At 39.4% G+C, this 21062-nt stretch overlaps 1 protein-coding gene across 1 annotated transcript; it reads right to left on the reverse strand.

Moving 5' to 3' along the window:
* Window positions 1-449: 449 nt before the first annotated feature.
* On the reverse strand, window positions 450-20633 carry LOC140188464 (vesicle-associated membrane protein 3-like). Its single transcript, XM_072244754.1, has 5 exons — window positions 20418-20633; window positions 6126-6219; window positions 3915-4073; window positions 3166-3217; window positions 450-2622 (listed from the first exon to the last, which is right to left on the reverse strand). Coding segments are annotated over exons 1-5 (324 nt in total). The 5' UTR covers window positions 20420-20633; the 3' UTR covers window positions 450-2605.
* Between the last annotated feature and the right edge of the window lie 429 nt (window positions 20634-21062).

Consider the following 21062-nt stretch of genomic DNA (forward strand, 5'->3'; position numbering starts at 1 on the left):
AAGACAGACCTGGGTTCAAGTACAACAGTCATTTTTAGTCTTTCCCTTCAAACTTTGTGGGACTACACCCACTTAGCTCATTAATCTGGAGTTGGGTGTCCACCCTTGTCTTTTTATTGGCAGACAAACTCATGGAATCCATCAGTTCCAAACTTTAGCCATCTCAAAACTCATCTATGTCCAAGCTTGCAGTCTGCTTTATTTTTTCCTTTTTCTATCTTCTCATGTCTTACTACAGAGAAGTACAAAGGAATCATTCAGAATTTTGAAGCCAATCTTCAGCAAAATAACTTGAAGTATAATATGTAAACACCAGCCTTTCTTTGGAAAAAGGTTAACTAGTTCCTTAATTAAAGATAAACATCTGGTTCTAGAATTAAGTGCTTTTGCATTTTCTTCCCCCAGTATTTTAAACCAATGTGTGCATGTTAATTCACAATCAACAAGTCTTCAGATTCTGAAACATTTTATTGATTTTTTCATATTGTAAAATACAACTAACAGACTTAGCTGCAATGCTACCCTGGACAAGTTTTACAACAATATGTTTAAGTGGGCACTGTAGGCAAGAGGCACTTTTCTTTGTTTTGGTAATTGTTGGGCACTTTAGCCCCAGTGGCAGGAACTCTGGCACAAAGCTAAGCAATAAAACCTTAAACTTGCTGGCTGAAGACACTAAGGTACCTGATCAAGTTTACAATTATCTCGATTTACAAAGTCACCTCAACTGATGGTTAAGCAAATTCATTACATAAAGTGTGGCAGATAAATATACTTGAACTTTCTAGTGATGGTTAATTAAAATTCTGATCAAAAAACCCAAAGCCCAATCCAACAAACAGCCCTCAATTCACCCATTTAGCATGCACTTTGGATCAGTTCTGATATTTAGTTTTGTGTTTTTCTTTACATGGAGAGAAGTAGAGTGAATGAGCATCACAAAATATATCAACTGCAGTCATCTTTTCAAAATATCCACCAATTTACTATTCCGTTTTTGTACAGTGCAATACAAAGGCAAGTGCTAGGCAACTTTAAACATTCATCCAAGACCATCACTAGAAAATTGAACAGTAAATACAGGGGAACCAGAGACTAAGAGCAGTTTACTTGCTGTTTGGTATATACATTAAGATGTGTGTGTGCTCACAATTCAAAGTCTATACAGAATATTCATGAACCTAGGCCAATTAGTTACTTACAAATTTAGGACTTACTTTGAATAAAATATTTAGCAAGCCTAGAGCCAAGGTTACTACTACAGTAGCTGCATATTGTACATAAACATTGAAGTTTCTCCTCCATCCTTTTACAAAAACATCTTGTCACACACAAGCTTTGTACATAGTTCATTAAAGTCTATTTCAAGTTAGTAGAGTACAAATTTCCAGTGGCAATCCAGATAAACCTCAACTCAGGTTCTATCCAGAACAATAAGCAGATAAGGCACTAGAGGGTCAAAAATTCTTGGCTAATTTTTTTTTTGGAAATGACTAGGCAACTGGCATATCTTTAATTAAAAAAACTGTTGCTCAAATCTAGTGTTGCAAATTTAAGTTCTTAAGGAGCCTTTGTACTTTTCTGTTGAGGAAAGGATGGATTTTAAGTAGACCACACCTATCACTTGTTACTATTACAGCTCATTTGATCACAGCCTTTCAATGTCCTTTGTTCAAGGAGCACTGTTACAGGAATGGAATCCAAATAAATCTTCACTTGAAATAAGTAGTTGAGGTTACAATTAGCTCATCTAAGCTCAAAAAAACTTTCTCCCAAATGAAACTGGAATAGGGCAAGATTTTCATATTCAGTAAACCCCTATGCTCCAACTCTGGAGATATTTTAAATAGCTACATAAAAGAACCCTCTTAGTGAAGGAACATCAGGTCCTATTATAATCCACCAATGCAACAAGGAATACTGTTTTGACTAGCTGTCTAGTCTGTTCAACCAGTTTGCATCCCTTGTCCAGAACACTCAAGGTTCGATGAAGAGAGAAACTATGCCTCCATTTAGCACTCATGATCCATTACTCAATTTGCCCAAGCTAAGTGGCCAAAACAAGTGGAAGTCAATTCAAGTGTTGACAGGCCACAATCTGGCTTCATCTAAAATCCCTCAAATAGATGGGCTTTAAACTGTCAAAACTCCAAATATGATTTTCATGGTTAGGACAGTACTTGGAAGTGGGAAAACAAGCATGCTTAGTGAGAGAAATACCTCTAAAAGTTTGACCATGATCAGGAGTTGAATTTTGTGGCAACTTCCTTGCTCAGGCTTGGGAGGGAAAAAAAAGGCACAGTAGGATTAAAATATTAGAACTTCAAGTTGCCTGAAGAAGTTTGGTCCCACCAAGTCCAAGATGGTGCTAATATCAAGTTAAAGATTGAGAAATGCCACTTAAGTTTGTTGTGTGATGGCTAAGGATCAGGTGACAAAGATCAATACCTATTATACAACTTTCTAAACTCCTGATTACACTCAATTTTCTCCAATTTTTAATTATGTTAAAGCAGAGACAAAATGAACTTTTAAAACTGTAGATGCTGGGTCAAAACCTTAAAGTCCACCTTCAATTTTCAACAGGCAAGAATCTGGTCAGTTTTTATGTAGTCTGCCAAACTGCAAAAGGAAGAAAAATAGTTGAGCTACAAGGTCATTACATACAATACTGAACTACATCTGCAACTGTCTGTTATGAAAGCAGCAAAGGGCAGATTTTAGCAGAGGGAAACTAAATATTACAGAAGTGCGATACTTTGAAGTTGCTTACAAGCCTTTAGTACATCTTACAGTCAACATTTAAGCTTAGTGCCTTGTTCACACACAAGGTTTGCTGCAAGTCTGCAAATCTCAATTTAAAAAAAAATTCAATGCGAGCATTACTGGCAATATTTATTGCCTGCTCCAATCAGACACAAGTGTAGTTTGGTTGGCTTAACAAATCTTGAAATCAAACACATCAGATGCAGACTGGGAATCATCAGAAGGGATTTGTAAATTGGCCAATTTTTCCTTACAGTCTGAGTTTCATGACCATTTTCAACATATTATAAATTCAATTTTCACAATTATATTTTAATACAACAAGGTCTCGAGGGCAAATTATAAATTAGAAGGGCAGGAAAGAAGGTGTAAAGCAAATAGGCAAGCATGGATACTCACCAATTATGATGATTATGATGATCAGGATGACAGCTATTAATATTGCCCACATCTGTTGAAATAGTTCAGATGAAATATTAATATAGGAGTTACATTTTCAGATAGTGGTAATAAAAACATCAATTCTACATCTTAGGGTACAAATCTAATGTAGCACAATTCATCCATTCCACTTTCAACAACCTTTTTTTTTAGATATTATCCAAACAGCAGATGCCTTGACTGACTGATGTATCCTCATAATAGAAAAAGTTACATAAAATATCCAAGATTCAAGTTTATTTATCACATGTACATCGAAACATCATGAAATGCGTTGTTTGCATTAATGACCAACACACCCGAAGTGTGCTGGGGGCAGCCCACACGTGTTGCCACACAATCCAGTGCAGACATAACGTGCCCACGATGCTCAACAGAACAAAGGACATAACAAGCACCAAAACCAACTCCATTTCCCTCCCATCCACACATATACAAGTTCAGAAGAATATGGCAGCTCTCTTTAAAGTTTAACTTGCTCCAGCAGCTTTCAGAGGAAACAAAAAGTCAATATAATTGACTTCACTTGAACAAGTGCCCCTCAAAACAGCAGCCAACATGGGTTCAAACAAAACCCAACTGTAAATCAGGATTACTGCCCAATAGAAACACAAACACTTCAAAGTGAAGTGTATGAAAAGGACTCAAGCAAATCACTTTTTTTTAAAATGCCTTCGTTACTGCTAATGGAAGAATCACATCCTTACCTTACAGTTTTTCCACCAATATTTACGTTTTAGCTTTGCTGCACTGGTCTCAAACTGTGATGCTCCTGCTTGAAGTGCATCAGCTCGGTCATCCAATTCTGTAAGCTTCTGGTCTCGTTCAAGGACTCTATCTACATTCACGCGCATGATATCAACCACCTAAAAAAAATCAAAAGAGAATGGGGGGGCATGGGGGGGTGGGGGAGGAGTCTCAATTATGAATCTGAAATAAAAAGTGATTGAAACTATCAATGGTACCATCAATGCAAGGCTATTGTGTGAAGGAAACAGGGAGTGGATAAGGAATTGATTCTTTGGAAGCTTGAGTGTGCACTAGATTTCAGGTAATTGGCACAAGTTGGGGGAAATGCAGAAACTAAAACAATTATTACCAGGAATGTAAAGACTACACAGCAAGGTAACAGGGTTTTACTAGTGACTTTCTAAACTATACACATCAAAAAAATTCCACAAGGCTATCAGGAAGATAATAAATATTCATGGTAGTAACTGAATTATTCAAAAATAAATTAGGCTAAAGACATTTTTATGTGAAAATTTTACAGCCATGAATCAAGATACCCTACACTGTTTGATATCAAACTAGAAGTAAGTCCAAATTTTCCACTGGACATGTGTTCAATTGATCCGGTTGTGAAATACAGGCACCTCAAATCTCAGTTCCTTTCATTAGCTGGACATAACTCCAGCAAGAATGAAGTAGCAGCAGAAAACAAAAATCAGATAACGAAGTCATTTGTACAATTTCTATGCAGCCAATTTCTTAAAACAGACTCAGACTTAATTGATAATTATCAATAAAGTCTTCACGAAAATCTCCAAATCCACTTGAAGGATTAGAAAATCAACTCGTGTCTTCTCTCAGGTCAACAGTTACTCAGTTAACACACACAAAATGCTGGAGGAACTCAGCAGGTCAGGCAGCATCTATGGAAAGATACAGTCAACGTTTCAGGCAGAGACCCTTTGGCAGGTGTATGTGTAGTCAGAGCCTGCAGGTAAACGTGAAGGCACTAGTGTGCTCAAGGAATCACTTGTTTCCTGAAGGCTATGACTGAATCAGTTTCAAAGTCTGGTAATGTTTTGATTTCTCACACCCCTCTTGTAGATTTTCATGACATTGAGAATGCACCTTAATTTTAAAAATCAGGTGACTGCAAATGGGCTCAGGATAGGGTGGGGGGAAAAAATCAGTAGTCACATGAATCATAATCCCATTACATTATTTAAGAGGAGCACTGAAGATCAAGGCTTTTGAATATTTACTTTAGGAATATTACCAGGGATAAGACTTGATCACTAGGTGATTAGAAAATTTGGAAGAGCTGTACTTGGAACAAAGTTATACAAAGGAGTGGGTTAACCAGCTTAAAAAAAAGTCTTAAAATCAAAGATCTTACAGAGAAATGTCTCTACTTGTGGCTGAAATCTGAAGTTCTTCAAAATTAGTAATCTTAAGTTAGAACTTGAGGTTGTGCAGTTAGAACAAGATTGCTCTGAACAGGCTGAATGGCTCCTGAGGCTCATGACTATGTGAAACACAATGAACAGGGGATAACCATAATTCACCAGAAGGCAAATGAAATTAGTTGAAGAAACGCATTAGCTTGCCAGAAATTCTAGATTCCTTTGTAGGTCACAAAAAGTCTTATAGTACAACTTCAGAGTAATTCTTGACAAACACAGGTCAACAGGTCAGGTCAGCAAGCATCAGTAACAGCTGCCTAGTTCAGCTCAAGATGGGAATCAAACCATTGGCTTTAGCAGTCACCCAAAGGCAGCTGGCAATTAGAGTAACAAATACAAAATGCTAAAGGGATTCAGTAGGTTAAGCAGCATCTATGGAAATGAAGGGTCTCGGGCCAAAACATCAACAGTTTATTCCTTTCCACAGATGATGCCTGATCTTCGTTCCTCCAGAATTTTGTATGTGTTACTCTGGATAGCCATCATCTACAGAATCAGGCAGCATCTCTAGGAAGAGGTGCAGTCGATGTTTCAGGCCGAGACCCTTCGTCTAGGACTGCACCTCTTCCTAGAGATGCTGCCTGGCCTGCTGCGTTCACCAGCAACTTTTATGTGTGTTCACTGAAAATACTTAGGAACTTTAGATGCAAATGCCCTTTAATTTTTTTTTAAAGATTTATTCCAACAATTAAACAAATTACTGCATTAGGACAAAGTTCTTACCTCATCCACTTGTGCCTGGGTCTGCTGTAATTTCCGGTTGCTGCCATAGGGTCCTGGTGCAACAGGAGGAGTGTTTGAGGGGCCTGGGGCAGACCTGTAACAGAAGGAACAAGATATTCCTTCAGATCACCATAAGTGGTTGACATTTTAGCTTCAGTTAGAAGTGGAAACAAGATCAAGTGTGGTTCATCCTTTTGTTCCGTTGCACAATAATTAGCTTACAAAGTTATCCAGCAGCATAGGCAACTGCTCATCTAAGATACCATACACAGCTAAACAGTCTGCAAATTATGTTAGAATGAAGAATGACTTTTTGGGAAAGATACTAGATCTAGTCTGCAAAACACAAAAAGAGTTCATTTCAACATTGTAGTATTAACGTTTCATAAAAGCACAGCTTAACGCTTCAGTGCCAATGACCGGAATTAAATTTCTGCCACTGTCCGCAAGGAGTTTGTATGATCTCCACATGATCCCAGGTGCTCCAGTTTCCTCCCATATTCCAAAGATATATGGGTTAGTAAGGATCAGCAAGTTGTGGGCATGCTATGTCACGGCTGGAAGTGTGGTGACATTTACAGGCTGCCCCCAGCACATCTCCAGACTGTGTTGGCCGTTGACATAATACATTTGACTGTGTTTTGATGTTCATGTGATAAATAGAGCCAAAGTTCAAAGTATATTCATTATCAGAGAATGTATCAGAGAATCATAGAACTTCGAGATCTAACTGTTCTTTTTGTTATCTGGAAACCACATTACTGGTTACAAAGACCCATTAAGTTCAAAAAGGTGCTCCCACATAAACAACACAAAAATGTAGGCCTTGTTTTCTTAAAGTTGATAAATCTAATTTGAAACACACACCTGATGTAATAAACTGGGGGGAGGCGGGGGCAGGGAGATTCATGACTGCAATACAATCTTACGTCACTAGAGGGAGAAGCAATATACTGACAAACAGTAGAACAGCAAAGCTCTCCAAGGATAAGTTAGCTCATTACTTCATGTTTGCATTTCCTACATTGACTGTTAACAAGTTTGTTCTTATTATTCTTGAATTTCAACTACCCCTATCATGTCTCATGTCAATTAGAGAAATGCCAAGTTGTAGTAAACAAATTTGCTAGACTAAAATTCATCAGAAAACTGCTACAAAACAGAGGTTAATTGAGGTCAAGTGATTATGATCATAGATGCCAGGAAGTTTAGCTTGATCTTGATTTCAGCAGCTCTAATGGAAAAAAACCACGGTTCTGCTCTAAATGTTAGTTCAAGAATAAATACTCGATAGGAATACTAAAAAAAATTCCTATTCAGAACTGTTAGCAACTCATCTAAGGAGCATTTATTCAAGACTAGTGGATTCTCAGTAATTAAAGAATATAGGAACCATCGTACTGGTTCAGACTCGGAGCAAACAATCATGGAATTATATTTTGCAGTAATAATGATGGTGACTGTTATCCCATTAAATCTGTTGGGATTGTTTACATAATTCAGCACTGAAATCCCCCCAAAAGATAGATGTCAGTGACTTAGTAATTCTCCAGAGGCTTCACTGCTTACCATACTCTGCATCAGAAAAATGTAACCCATGTAAATTGTGCAAATTCTGGCTGCCACATTACAGGAAGAATGTGGAGACTATTTTACCAAGATGCGAGTCTGTTGGGGTCATATACTGTGTTCGGTGTTCCTGGTGTGGCCTCCTGTATATTGGAGAGACCTGATATACATTGGGAGACCACCAGAAAAAGTAGGATTTCCTAGTGATCACCCATTTTAATTCTACTTCCCATTCTGATATGTCTATCCATGGCCTCCACTACTGTCGCGATAAGACCACACTCAGGTTGGAGGAACACCACCTTATATTCCATCTGGGTAGTCTCCAGCCTGACGGCATGACATGGATTTCTTGAACTTCTAGTAATGGCCCCCCTCCTTCACCATTCCCTTTTCCTTCTCTCACCTCATCTCCTTGCCTGCCCATTGCCTTGCTCTGCTGCTCCTCCCCCTTTTTTCTTCCACAGCCTTCTGTCCTCTCCTATTAGATTCCCCCCTTCTCCAGCCCTGTACTTCTTTCACCAATTTCCCAGCTCTTTACTTCACCCATCACCTTGTGTTTCTCTCTCCCCTCTTAAAATCTACTCATCTTTTTTTTTCCCTCTAGTCCTGCTGAAGGGTCTCGGCCCGAAACATCGACTGTACTCTTTTTCACAGGTACTGCCTGACCTGCTGAGTTCCTCCAGCATTTTGGGTGCATTACTTTTATGGGAAGGATGTAACAGAGAAATGGAGGTCATTTAAAGGTGAAATTTTGAGGGTTCAGAATCTTTATGTTCCTGTTAGGTTGAAAGGAAAGGTTAAAAGTTTGAGAGAGCCATGGTTTTCAAGAGATATTGGAAACTTGGTTCAGAAAAAAAGAGAGATCTTCAATAAATATAGGCAGCTTGGAGTAAATGAGGTACTCGAGGAATATAAAGAACGTAAAAAGAATCTTAAGAAAGAAATTAGAAAAGCTAAAAGATACAAGGCTGCTTTGGCAAGTAAGGCAAAAATAAATCCAAAGGGTTTCTACAGTTATGTTAGTGGCAAAAGGATAGTGAGGGGTAAAATTGGTCCCTTGGAGAATCAGAGTGGACGGCTATGTGCAGAGCCAAAAGGGATGGGGGAGATATAGAACATAGAAAAGTACAGCCCTTCGGCCCACAATGTTGTGCCGACCCTCAAACCCTGCCTCCTATATAACCCCCCACCTTAAATTCCTCCATATACCTGTCTAGTAGTCTCTTAAACTTCACTAGTGTATCTGCCTCCACCACTGACTCAGGCACTGTATTCCACGCACCAACCACTCTGAGTAAAAAAAACCTTCCTCTAATATCCCCCTTGAACTTCCCACCCCTTACCTTAAAGCCATGTCCTCTTGTATTGAGCAGTGATGCCCTGGGGAAGAGGCACTGGCTATCCACTCTATCTATTCCTCTTATTATCTTGTACACCTCTATCATGTCTCCTCTCATCCTCCTTCTCTCCAAAGAGTACAGCCCTAGCTTCCTTAACCTCTGATCATAATGCATACTCTCTAAACTAGGCAGTATCCTGATTTTGAACAATTTCTTTTCTTGGGCATTCACTAAGGAGAAGGATATTGAATTGTGTAAGGTAAAGGAAACAAGTAGGGTAGTTATGGAAAGTATGACAATTAAAGAAGAGGAAGTACTAACACGTTTAAGGAATATAAAAGTGGATAAGTCTCCGGGTCCAGACAAGATATTCCCTAGGACTTTGAGGGAAGTTAGTGTAGAAATAACAGGGGCTCTGACAGAAATATTTCAAATGTCATTAGAAACGGGGATGGTGCCAGAGGATTGGCATATTGCTCATGTGGTTCCATTGTTTAAAAAGGGTTTTAAGAGTAAACCTGGCAATTATCGGCCTGTGAGTTTGACGTCAGTGGTGGGTAAATTGGTGGAATGTATTCTTAGAGATGGTATCTAGAGATGGTAATTTTCTGGATAGATGGGATCTGATTAGGAACAGTCAACATGGATTTGTGCGTGGAAGGTCATATTTGACAAATCTTATTGAATTTTTTGATGAGGTTACTAAGAAAGTTGACGAGGGTAAAACGGTGGATATTGTCTATATGGACTTCAGTAAGGCCTTTGACAAGGTTCCACACAGAAGGTTAGTTAGGAAGGTTCAATCGTTAGGCATTAATATGGAAGTAGTAAAATGGATTTAGCAGTGGCTAGATGGGAGACACCAAAGAGTAGTGGTGGATATGTGTCAGATTGGAGGATGGTGTGTAACGGTGTGCCTCAGGGATCTGTACTGGGTCCAATGTTGTTTGTCATATACATTAATGATCTGGATAATGGGGTGGTAAATTGGATGAGTAAGTATGCAGATGATACTAAGATAGGTGGTGTTGTGGATGATGAGGTAGGTTTTCAAAACTTGCAGAGAGATTTAGGACAGTTAGAAGAGTGGGCTGAAAGATGGCAGATGGAGTTTAATGCTGAAAAATGTGAGGTGCTACATTTTGGTAGAGCTAATCAAAATAGGACATACATGGTAAATGGTAGGGCATTAAAGAATGCTTTAGAACAGAGGGATCTAGGAATAATGGTGCATAGTTCCCTGACGGTGGAATCTCATGTGGATAGGGTGATGAAGAAAGCTTTTGATATGCTGGCCTTTATAAATCAGAGCATTGAGTATAGGAGTTGGGATGTAATGTTGAAATTGTACAAGGCATTGGTGAGGCCAAATCTGGAGTATTGTGTACAGTTCTGGTCACTGAATTATAGGAAAGGTGTCAATAAAATTGAGAGAGTACAGAGGAGGTTTACTAAAATGTTGCCTGAGTTTGATCTCCTAAGTTACAGAGAAAGGTTGAACAAGTTAGGTCTTTATTCTTTGGAGTGTAGAAGGTTGAGGGGAGACTTGATAGAGGTGTTTAAAATTATGAGGGGGATTGATAGAGTTGACGTGGTTAGACTTTTTCCATTGAGAGTGGGGAAGATTCAAACAAGAGAGCATGGGTTAAGAATTAGAGGACAAAAGTTTAGGGGTAACATGAGGGGGAACTTCTTTACTCAGGGAGTGGTAGCTGTGTGGAATGAGCTTCCAGCAGAAGTGGTTGAGGCAGGTTCTATGTTGTCGTTTAAAGTTAAATTGGATAGATATATGGACAGGAAAGGAATGGAGGGTTATGGGCTGAGTGCAGGTCGGTGGGAATAGGATATGGTAAGAGTTCAGCACAGACTAGAAGGGCCGAGATGGCCTGTTTCCGTGCTGTAATTGTTATATGGTTATAACCAAGATGCTGCCAGGATTAGAGGGCATGATATACAAGTTGAACAAACCTGGACTGGTTGTTCTGGAGTGTCAAGAAGCTAGGGGGTGAGGAAGACCTGATAGATGGGTAGTAAAATATGAGAGGCAGAATCTTTTTCCCAGGGGAGATTAGAGGATGCACATTTAAAGGTGAGGGGGAGAAAGTTTAGTTTTTTAAAAATGCATATAGGCTGTCAGGGACAGTGGTGGAAGCAGATACCATAGGCTTAAGAGGCTATTTGGCTCAAGAATATGTAGGAAATGGAGGGATAGGGATCACATACAGGCAGGAGATTTAGTTTAACTTGGCACCATTTACAGTGCAGCCACGAGCCAAAAGGGCCTGTGCTATGCAAGTGAACCAAAGCGAGCTGTAAACTTGTCTCAGTGAATAGTTTTGAACATTGTGCATCTCAAAATTCAAACTTTAAAAATGATGTACAGCGATAATTACTACTTAGCACCCAAGCCCTCCGAAAGCGTATTGAAACTTTTGAGATGTAATGAGCGATATTTAACTGGCCTATCTTTATTTCTTTACAGCCAGGAAGATTGAGAATATTTTAATATGACAAGCTGCTTAGCCAGCTGTTGAATACCAAGGATCCCCTGACAGCTGACAGCAACAGATGGTGGAAAGGGAAGTGCTTGGCACAGATCATTATGCTCCTACTTGGAGGTCTGTGGTAATCACTCAGGCTTTGCTATTAACCACAAATACTTGGCCAAAAGTGTGCATTTTGTGCTTGGCCTCTATGGGTCTTGAACACGTCTCTAATCACAAGCAACAGTCACAGGTGGAACTTATTTTAGCAATCAGCTTAAGCAACTGTTGCTGATTCCCAACTCCAGATGGATTTAAAGTCTCACGTCATTTCAGCCAACCGAAGATCAGTAAGAGAATGGATTCACCAGGCAGATTGGCTTTGCTTGTGACATTCACCACAGTCCAAACTGATTCAAATTAACTATCAAACCAAAGAATCAAATTAATTTTACAGCACAAACAGCCTTGTGTACACAAATGTAACTAATACACACACCCTCTTCCTTCCATAGAAGCACAGGTGCTTTCTGCTCCAATCACATTCCACTAATGCTTAGCTCAAAATGGCGGTACAGATTAGAGGGGAGCAAAATTGGGCAATTTGGCCCATGTCTTTCGGTATTACTGTCTAAAACTCCTCTCCACTAGCCCCAGATCTAATCATATTTATACGATATCTTTTTCTGAACCACTTACCTGAACAACTTCTGTCTCTGTACTTTATAAAATGTTAGTAACTAATGGTTTAGCAATATTTCTATTAATTGCATTTACTCGTGTCAGGTAAAAGTACACATTATCCTACCCACGAGTCCAACAGAGCAAACTTGTTCCAAATTAGTGAAAAAAAAGTTGCAACACATCAACTCGAGTGCTTCTTGTATCCATAGAATTTAAATGAAAGTGACCGCATCTACGCAAAAGCTTTGGCCATCTTGAACTTAAATGGCAACCTTTCTGCACAAGGTAAAAAAACTGGACCAGAAACAATTTCTTGTGAAATGTCCCCATAAGCTGGAAGATCACAAGATCACAAGACAAAGGAGCAGAAGTAGGCCATTCGGCCCATTGAGTCTGCTCCGCAGCTCCCCCATGAGCTAAACTATTCATCCATCTAGTTCCAATTTCCGGCTTTTTCCCCATATCTCTTGATATCCTGACTAATTAGATACCTGTCAATCTCCTCCTTAAGCACCCTCAATGATCGGGCCTCCACAGCTGTATGTGGAAACGAATTCCATAAATCCACGACCCTCTGGCTAAAAAAATTTCTCCTCATCTCTGTTTTAACTGGGTACCCTCTAATTCTAAGACTTTGGCCTCTTGTCCTGGACTCACCCACCAAGGGAAACAACCTTTCCACATCTACTCTGTCGAACCCTTTATGTGTCATGTTATTCAAACTCTTGCTTCATATTACAGCTCAGGGCATTGAAGTTTGGGGTTCAATTCCTGTGCTATCTATAAGGAGTTAGTATATTCTCCCCATGACTATGTGGGTTTCCTCTGGGTGCTCTGGTTTCCTCCTGTACTCTTTAGACTGTAGGAGGAAACTAGTAGGGTAATTGATCACTAAATTGTCCTGCAATTAGGCTAGTGTTAAATAGATGAGTTGCTGAGTGATAGCTTGTTGGGCTGGATTAAATAAATATAAAGGTTCTAAACACAAATTGGGAACATTTTACAAATGCTTTTATTAAATCAAAAAGCTTCAACTGGCACAATCCACTTCTTATCTTACCATAAAGTATACTAAGAAATGTAGAAAAACTAAAAATAATTTCGGCTGACTCTGCACAATAGCTTAAGGATTTGACTTCTAGGAGGTCAGCATCTCCTAGCAGAGAATTGCTGTGCAATAATTTTATACTCGCTGGGCCTTTGCTCTGTACTAACATCCTTTGAACAAGATTGGGCATTCCTTCGTTGTTGTTTGTGGGAATACAAGATGCCCAAAACAGTTTCCATTGACAACAAAAGTGCATAGCCAACGGCATCAGGGGAAACAATATTTTGATGTCTGTACATTTAACAATTATAATTGGATCAGCAATGAACTCGGGATTCAGACAGGAAAGGTTTGGTCAGTTGTTTTCTCACAAGTGGTTGATTATGGAAATCAATGAATAAAAACCTACAGGGTTCAGATCACCTTGAGGGAAATAAATTTAAGGCAATCATGAGGGTGTTTCCCCAAAGGCATCTATTACACACCATTAATACTACCAGCAGATGGAGCTTGGAGAGAAAGTGGTACCATATCCCTTACTACTGTTGTCTGATTTATTAAGAGCACAGATTAAATCTAGAAGAAGGAAAGCAAAGTGCTGACATCTGCTTTTAAGTGCATGTCAATTTAAGCAAAGAACAGCCTTAAAATGCTCAGCTCTGAATTAACCACTTAAAAGTTCTAGTCAAACTTTTATGCAACAACTGTTGAGATGATTAGAAAACAGTCATGAATAAATTACTGATGTCGTCAGTAAAGGAAATCATGTTCAGTGTTCGAATCCAGAAACAATGAACCTCCTCATTCATTTGGTGATCCTGCTTTTTGGAGTCAGTCTCCAATGTCTCCTGCTCTCACATCTGCACAGCTTATTCAAGAGGAAAAATGTTGCATTTAGTCAATATTTAAGAATGATGCCTTGACAGAAGGCTCAAATGAAATACAAATTCAAGACACATAACAAGGCTGTACAGAGTTCTACAAGATCCTCAAAAAAAAAAAAAAAAAAATAAATCTACTGGACACTAATTCCCATCACTATCCTGCAGCATGTCACCAGTGCCAGCCAGAATTTACCCAAACCTCACTAGTCTTTTCAGAAAAAAGTCATCTCAAAACCCTGAAGTCCAAGTGACTGCAAAAGCTGCTCCCCCACCATGTCATTAGGCAGAATGCCGGGAGTTTTGCTTCATCACAGGATGCCCACATTAGGATGTTAAGCAGCTTGGGGATGTTAGATAGCACAGAGTTCCAACATGTGGTGATAGAATATTCTAGTCAAAGGTGGTGACAAATCAGCATATTGGAGGGAGATTGGAAATCTGGTCGAATCATGACAAAGCAACAACTCACTCGATGTCAGCAAAACCATAGAGCTTATTTTTGACTACAGGAGAAAGCCAGAGATCCATGAGCCAGTCCTCATCAGGGAACTGGAGTTCAAATGAATTCCTTGATGTTATCATTTCAGGGGATGTCCTGGGACCAGCACATAAATGCCACTATAAAAGGAGGTACGGCAACACCTCTACTTCCTTATAAGTTTGTGTCAGGTCAGCCCGCCATCTAAAATTTTGTCCAAATTCTATAGACACACAGTGGAGAGTATACTGACTGCATCAGTCTGGTATAGAAACACTCAGGAATGGAGTGCCACAAATGGAATATCCTATAGAAAGTAGAGGATATGGCCCTCACAGGGAAATCCCTCCCCACCACTGAGCACTTCTACAAGGAGTGCTGCCAAAGGAAAGCAGCATCAAGGGCCTTCACCATCCAGGCCATGCTCTCTTCTTGCTGATGCCACTGGGAAGGAGGTGCAGGAGCCCAAGGTCTCTCCACCACCAGGTTCAGGAAGTCATTACCCTTCAACCAGACTCCTGAACAAGGATAACTGCACTCATCTTAACACTAAACAGGTTCCATATCCGATGGACTCACTTTCAAGGAACCTATAATTCATGTTCTCAATTTTTTTTTGTATTTGTATAACTTGTCTTTTACACAATGGTTGTTTGTCAATCTTTGTGTGTAGTTTTTCAGTTCCATTTTATTTATATCCACTATGAATGCCCATAAGAAAATGAATCTCAGGGTAGCATATAGCACTTTAGTATAATTTGACTGAAAATGTGTATATTTGTACTCAAGTCTTGCTGCAGGACCTGGGGAACAACATTAAATGCAAAGACTAACAAACTGACCAGGAGCTTCCTACTCAAGTCATAAACTTAAAAATAATCATCTTCCTTTATATGTCAAACAAAATTAGATTAGAGAGAAGAGATGGGATCTTCTAATACACCTATAAATGAAAAAAATCTAATTGGTTGCATCTTTCCCACAACTTGACTTTGCAAACATCTTCACAATATTTGCCAGATCTTTAATACAATTCAAAGAAAATTCTATGTGCTGATTTTACAAGATATGCAACAAAGTGCAAGGTCAAATTGGAAACAAGCAGAATAAATGTCTGTTCTAATGCCCAGACATCAGAATATGCTGCCCTGGTGCCTCTGAATAATAAAATGGAACTCCCAGCTTAAAAATACTCTAAAATACTACCTGCAAAGAGTTCAATGGAACTTTTTTCCCCAGTTTGGGGGGGAGGGGGGGGGGAGGGGTGAAGAAACTGGATCCAAATCCTTTCTACTCAGCACTTCCTTGTTAGTGAAAAAAATAGGCCAACTGACTTATTACATCTCACTCCCAATCACAAGCTTTTTAAGGCAATTGTAGCATGAAGCCCAATTCTAGCTGAAAATTATTCTAAAACTGTCCATGCACAAGCAGGAAAAAAAACCTTACTGCAGCATGTACCCACTAAGCCATACAACTTGAAAACAAGTCATGGATAAAACTGTCCTCCAAGACGAGAAAATATAAGATTAACAATTCAAGCAAGGTGGGGACAATAGAAGTGATGGGACAGAATTTACTGTATTGTCTAAAGGTACTATCTTTCTGACAGATATACACCCTTCAGCTTGATTAGTTCCAATATTACATTCAAAAGGCAAGAGCGCTGTGTCTAGAGCTGCAATTATTACAAAACAGGATCATCATATCACTGCTGCTTTTCTGAGGGGGGGCCTTTTTTATAAATTAGCTTTGCATTACTAAAAAAGTGCAAATATTGTAAAAGTACTGTAGTAAGCTTTCTGAAATTCTGCAGTTGTAATTGGTGCATCAGAATAAAGTCTTCAATATACTTCTACTATAGGACCAAGAATGATGAAAAAGTCAGAGTAGATGCAAAGTACTCTTAACCGCATACTCAAATGAGTAGGCAGACAATTTGGGACGCCAATTTTCAGTCATAACTAACAGAAGATTTTTATAATGTCTTTAGAGATGGAGAGGGTGTGGTACATTATTCCCAAATGATATTACATACAAAGTATGGAATCTTTTTTTTCCATCTTCATTGGCTCCAACATGTAAACTTAGTCCACCCTGTTCAACTCAATGCAAATCAAGACAACAGTGTTACCCTGGAGATCTGCAAAACACTGGTATTTTAACTCATGCCAAATTTACTTCTCACGAACTAGAATCTTGGTCAGGCACATTTCAAGACCAAGGAACTAATTATTGGAGTTCAGGAAGAGGAAACCAGAAATCCATGAACCATTCAGAGGATCAGAGGTGGAGAGAGTCAGTAACTTTAAATTCCTGTGTTTATCATTTTGGAGGACCTGCCCTGAGCCCAGTGTACAAGTGCAATTACGAGGCAAGCACAGCAGCACCTCTATTTCCTTCGAAGTTTGCAAAGATTCTGCATGACATCTACAACTTTGACAAACTTCTGTAGATGTCTGGAAAAATCCTACAAAAAGCAGTGGATATGGCATCTAAGAGTGAAACAACTGCTAAATTTCACACAAACACACAGCCCAGGTATCTGGGAATCCTCTTCTCTGCCAGCTATTTATTGAGCTAAATCTATGCTGGCTACAACACTTGAATAAATTGACCATCGCAGAAGAGGTTTACCAGGATGCTGCCTGGGTTAGAGGGCATGTACCATAACAAGATACTGGGACAAACATGGGTTGTTTTCTCTAGAGCAGCAGAGGCTGAAGTGAGATCTGATGGAGATTATGAGAGGCACAGACAGACAGTATCATTTTCCCAGGGTTGAAAAGTCTAACATTAGAGGGCATGCATTTAAGGGGAGAGGGGAAATTCAGAGGAGGTGAGAAGGGCAAGATAAAAAAAGAGTGGAGGGTGCCCAGAATGCACCGCTTGGGGACTTGGTAGAGCAGATACATTAGGAAATTTTAAGAGACATTTAGGTAGGACAGGAATGTGAGGGAAATGGAAGGATACGGGCATTGTGCAGACAGAAGGGATAGTTTAATTTGATTACAAATTTAATTGGTTCTGTTAGGGCCTGTTCCTGTGTTGTACTGTTCCATGTTCTAGGTTTTATCTGGAGAAATATTTAGTGGTCTCAGTGAAGGAACAGCTAAAGCTATACACCCATTGATCCAAGAGCAAGCCTCCTGTGCAGAGACAGATAATGTTATCCAGAAGCTTTAAATCCATTGCTGAAAAACACGCATGCTGCCTCTCCAGGCTAACACCCATTTTCCTCCATCTCAGCAGGTCCAGAATAATAATTGGAAACAAGCAAACTTCAGATCACGCAAGTCAGCCGTTCACAAAGATAACTGCCTTCCTATGAAATCATTCCACGTGGTAAAGTGCTCATTGTTTCAGAGGAACAGAAGCAGGATTTATCAAGTGTTAATCACAAGTCTTCTTCAGGTTTAGTTCTAAAATTTGGGGTCTGGACATCTCAAGACAATTCCCATCCCTTTACTCTTCACTGGCAGTTTTCCCTTCAGATTTTTTAGTTCTAATCTTGGATATTCTTCAATTACCTCTTCCCAAAACATCTCTGGTCAAATATCCCAATCTCTCTTCACCTGGTTCCCGTAGTGAATTATTCAATGCGGTTACAATGCTGCTGCAGCAAAATTCATTCAAATACAAGTACCACTGCATCAAATACACTACATGCCTGGCCACAAACAACAAAATCAGACAAAAGTCAACATATTTCAAATGCTGATGACAACCGCACATGATTTTAATCACTTTCCTGGCTTTAGTAGCTGTAAGGCATGCGACTCCAGACAATTACTGTATTTTAAAAAAACACTGAACAGTTTAGGCAAATTTAATGAAGCCCAGTAGGGAAATTAACCCACCCCCGCTTTTTTCTTTTAAGGATTTGACATCCCCAGAGGGGTTGTGACAGACCCTAAAGGCTCACGTTGATTTAACAAGTTCAAACATGGGAAGATGACTACCTATTGGGGATAAAAACAGTCAATGAGCAAGCTTCTGTTTGGCCAATATGGATGAAAGCAGAGATTGAGCAGAATGCATGGAAGCTTGATTGCAACCAGCACACAAACTGATTTGCCTAATGCAAATAAATTCACAGCAATTCTGGGAAATCACTGTAGCCATCAATTGGCAATATCTTTGCTTCCCAAAAACAATTTAATTCAAGCCCCAAATGAAAGAGACAAAGCCCAAATAGTCCAAATTAAGCCGCCAGATGGCTCAGTCACTAGATGCAAACAACCAACTAGTTGCAAATCAAAATTGACATCAAATATTTCATTATGAACAGCACATATAAATCCAAGGAATGTTTTAGCCAGAGGGTGGTGAATCTGTAGAATTCAGTCATAGATGGCTGTAGCAGTTACGTTATTGGGTACCTTTAAAGCGGACGTTGCTAGGTTCTTGATCAATAAGGTTGAAGGCAGGAGAATGGTTTGAACCAAAAAATTGTCATAGACATGATTGAAAAAACAGAGCAGATTCAATGAGCTGAATGACCCAATTCTGCTCCTATATCTTTTTGGTTTTATGCAATTATGCCAATCTGAAAGCCGTCAAACCAAACTAAATACTTAAAAAATCATTTTACATACATTTTAAAATGATAATTTGCTCATGGAAATGACAATAGATCTATTGACTTTACTCCAATGCATTTTTACTTAATTACATTTAAAATTCTTACACAGTATGGTGGAAATTGGACTCCAGCAAATTTAGACCAAGTTTTGGATTACTAGTGCAGTAAATTTCTTCCACTCTATTTGCAACACACACTCAATATGAAGTATTAGCTTTAAGAATAGGAAGGGCAGAGTAAGGAAATATATTTTGACATTCGGACCACAACTCCTCAAACAGGTGGTCAGAATATTTGAATAAAGAAATGTGTCACAAGAGTTTGAGCTTTATATCAGATTGATCACAACACTTTTCTTCAATATTATTTTACATTTCTCCATCATGCCATTCATAATATGGTCATGGTCTTATAATATTTCAAGTGAGTTCAGCAGAACGCTACCCTACTTTGTAAACCCCATCTTCACTGGGTCAGGTTACACAAATTTAAAGAAAAGCACGTTTAGATTGAGTCTAATCCTAAAAGTTCCTAAGAGTAAAAAGAAACACACTAACTTTCCTTCAAATAAAAATGTATGAAGTAGTATTTGATCTCCATCAAACCTCCTCGTTTTCAATTAAGTGTAACGTTGTTTTGATACGTTTTTCTTTGGTTATCCATGATTGAAAGCAGCAACCAATGAATCTTCCGGGGGAAAAAAAGCAGTTTTAATTTTTCCGAAATAGTGAGCAACATGAAATTACAAAAAAAGGACACAGCATTTCCGAAAGTGATTCCACCACGCCCGCCCCTCTAACCCACAAAATTATGCCAGGAAGGAAACCTAGATTGCGAAGTCGCGGACGGTTATAAACTGCAGCATAATGTAAAAACTCAAACCAAACGCGAGCACTTGGAACACAAGTTGAGAATTACTCTCTTCCTTTAAAACGCCCACCAAATGAAGGTCTTAAAGTTTGTTGCTAAACTTCGACAAAAGCTCGGAGCGAGGTTTCCGGATTCTGAAACTAAACAAACCTCACCCTGCGGCCTTGCCTCAGCACAAGCCTACGAATTCACCTAGAAACCGGAGAGCACGGACGCCTCCGGCCGGGGCCCCGCCGCAAAACGGGGCCGATCCAGAAACAGTGGGAAGAAAGTGTGGAAAAAAAAATAAAGATTATACAAAAAGTAGAGTCCCCAAAGAAGCACAAGCTGAAAAACTTAAGCACTTACATGTTGTTTAAACAATGGAGTGTCGACGCAGGAGTTGGGTGTTGTCAGCTCAGCTGGTCGGAAACGTCACGGCCACCCAGCACAGGCTGCACTTCCCTCTCACCAGCACTGAGCCGATTGCATCGGATGCTCCTGATTAATATGCGTGCAAGGGAGGGAATAAGTAACTTGTCACAATTGGAAGAGGGGAGAAACGATTCGGATAAGTAGCTGTGTTGTTAAAATGCAGTGATGAGGGGAAATAGGGTTTTGCTCTTGCTGAAAACTAATCGAAAATGATGTAAACGTTCAACAGGTCAGGGAGTATTTCTGGGAAATAAAAGCAACTGACGTTTCGAGTTAAAGAACCCTGATCAGAATTTGGTTCTTATTTCAGATTAACGCCGTCTGCAGATTTTTGCTTTAGAATTCCTCTTACTTACAGTTCTCATGGACTTGATGCACCAACTCTGTGGGATAATAGTATATGCAGTATATAAATAAATAAACGGCCAGTTTAAATGGTTTTGGCATGGACTAGATGGGCTGAAGGGCCTGTCTCTGTGCTCTACTTCTCTAAGACTATCTCTCTTTGTAGTCGATTCTGAAATTATTTAAACCACCTACACCCATCAACCTGCATGGACTAGATGGGCTGAAGGGCCT

Source organism: Mobula birostris, chromosome 27, assembly GCF_030028105.1.
Source record: "Mobula birostris isolate sMobBir1 chromosome 27, sMobBir1.hap1, whole genome shotgun sequence".
Taxonomy (NCBI): Eukaryota; Metazoa; Chordata; class Chondrichthyes; order Myliobatiformes; family Myliobatidae; genus Mobula; species Mobula birostris.

Excerpts from the sequence above, each read along its gene's own strand:
- LOC140188464 (XM_072244754.1), bottom strand. Across the intron at positions 4,074-6,125 it reads CCCAGGCACAAGTGGATGAG|GTGGTTGATATCATGCGCGT; the intron begins GTAAGAACTTTG and ends GATTTTTTTTAG. Across the intron at positions 3,218-3,914 it reads ATTGGTGGAAAAACTGTAAG|ATGTGGGCAATATTAATAGC; the intron begins GTAAGGATGTGA and ends CTATTTCAACAG.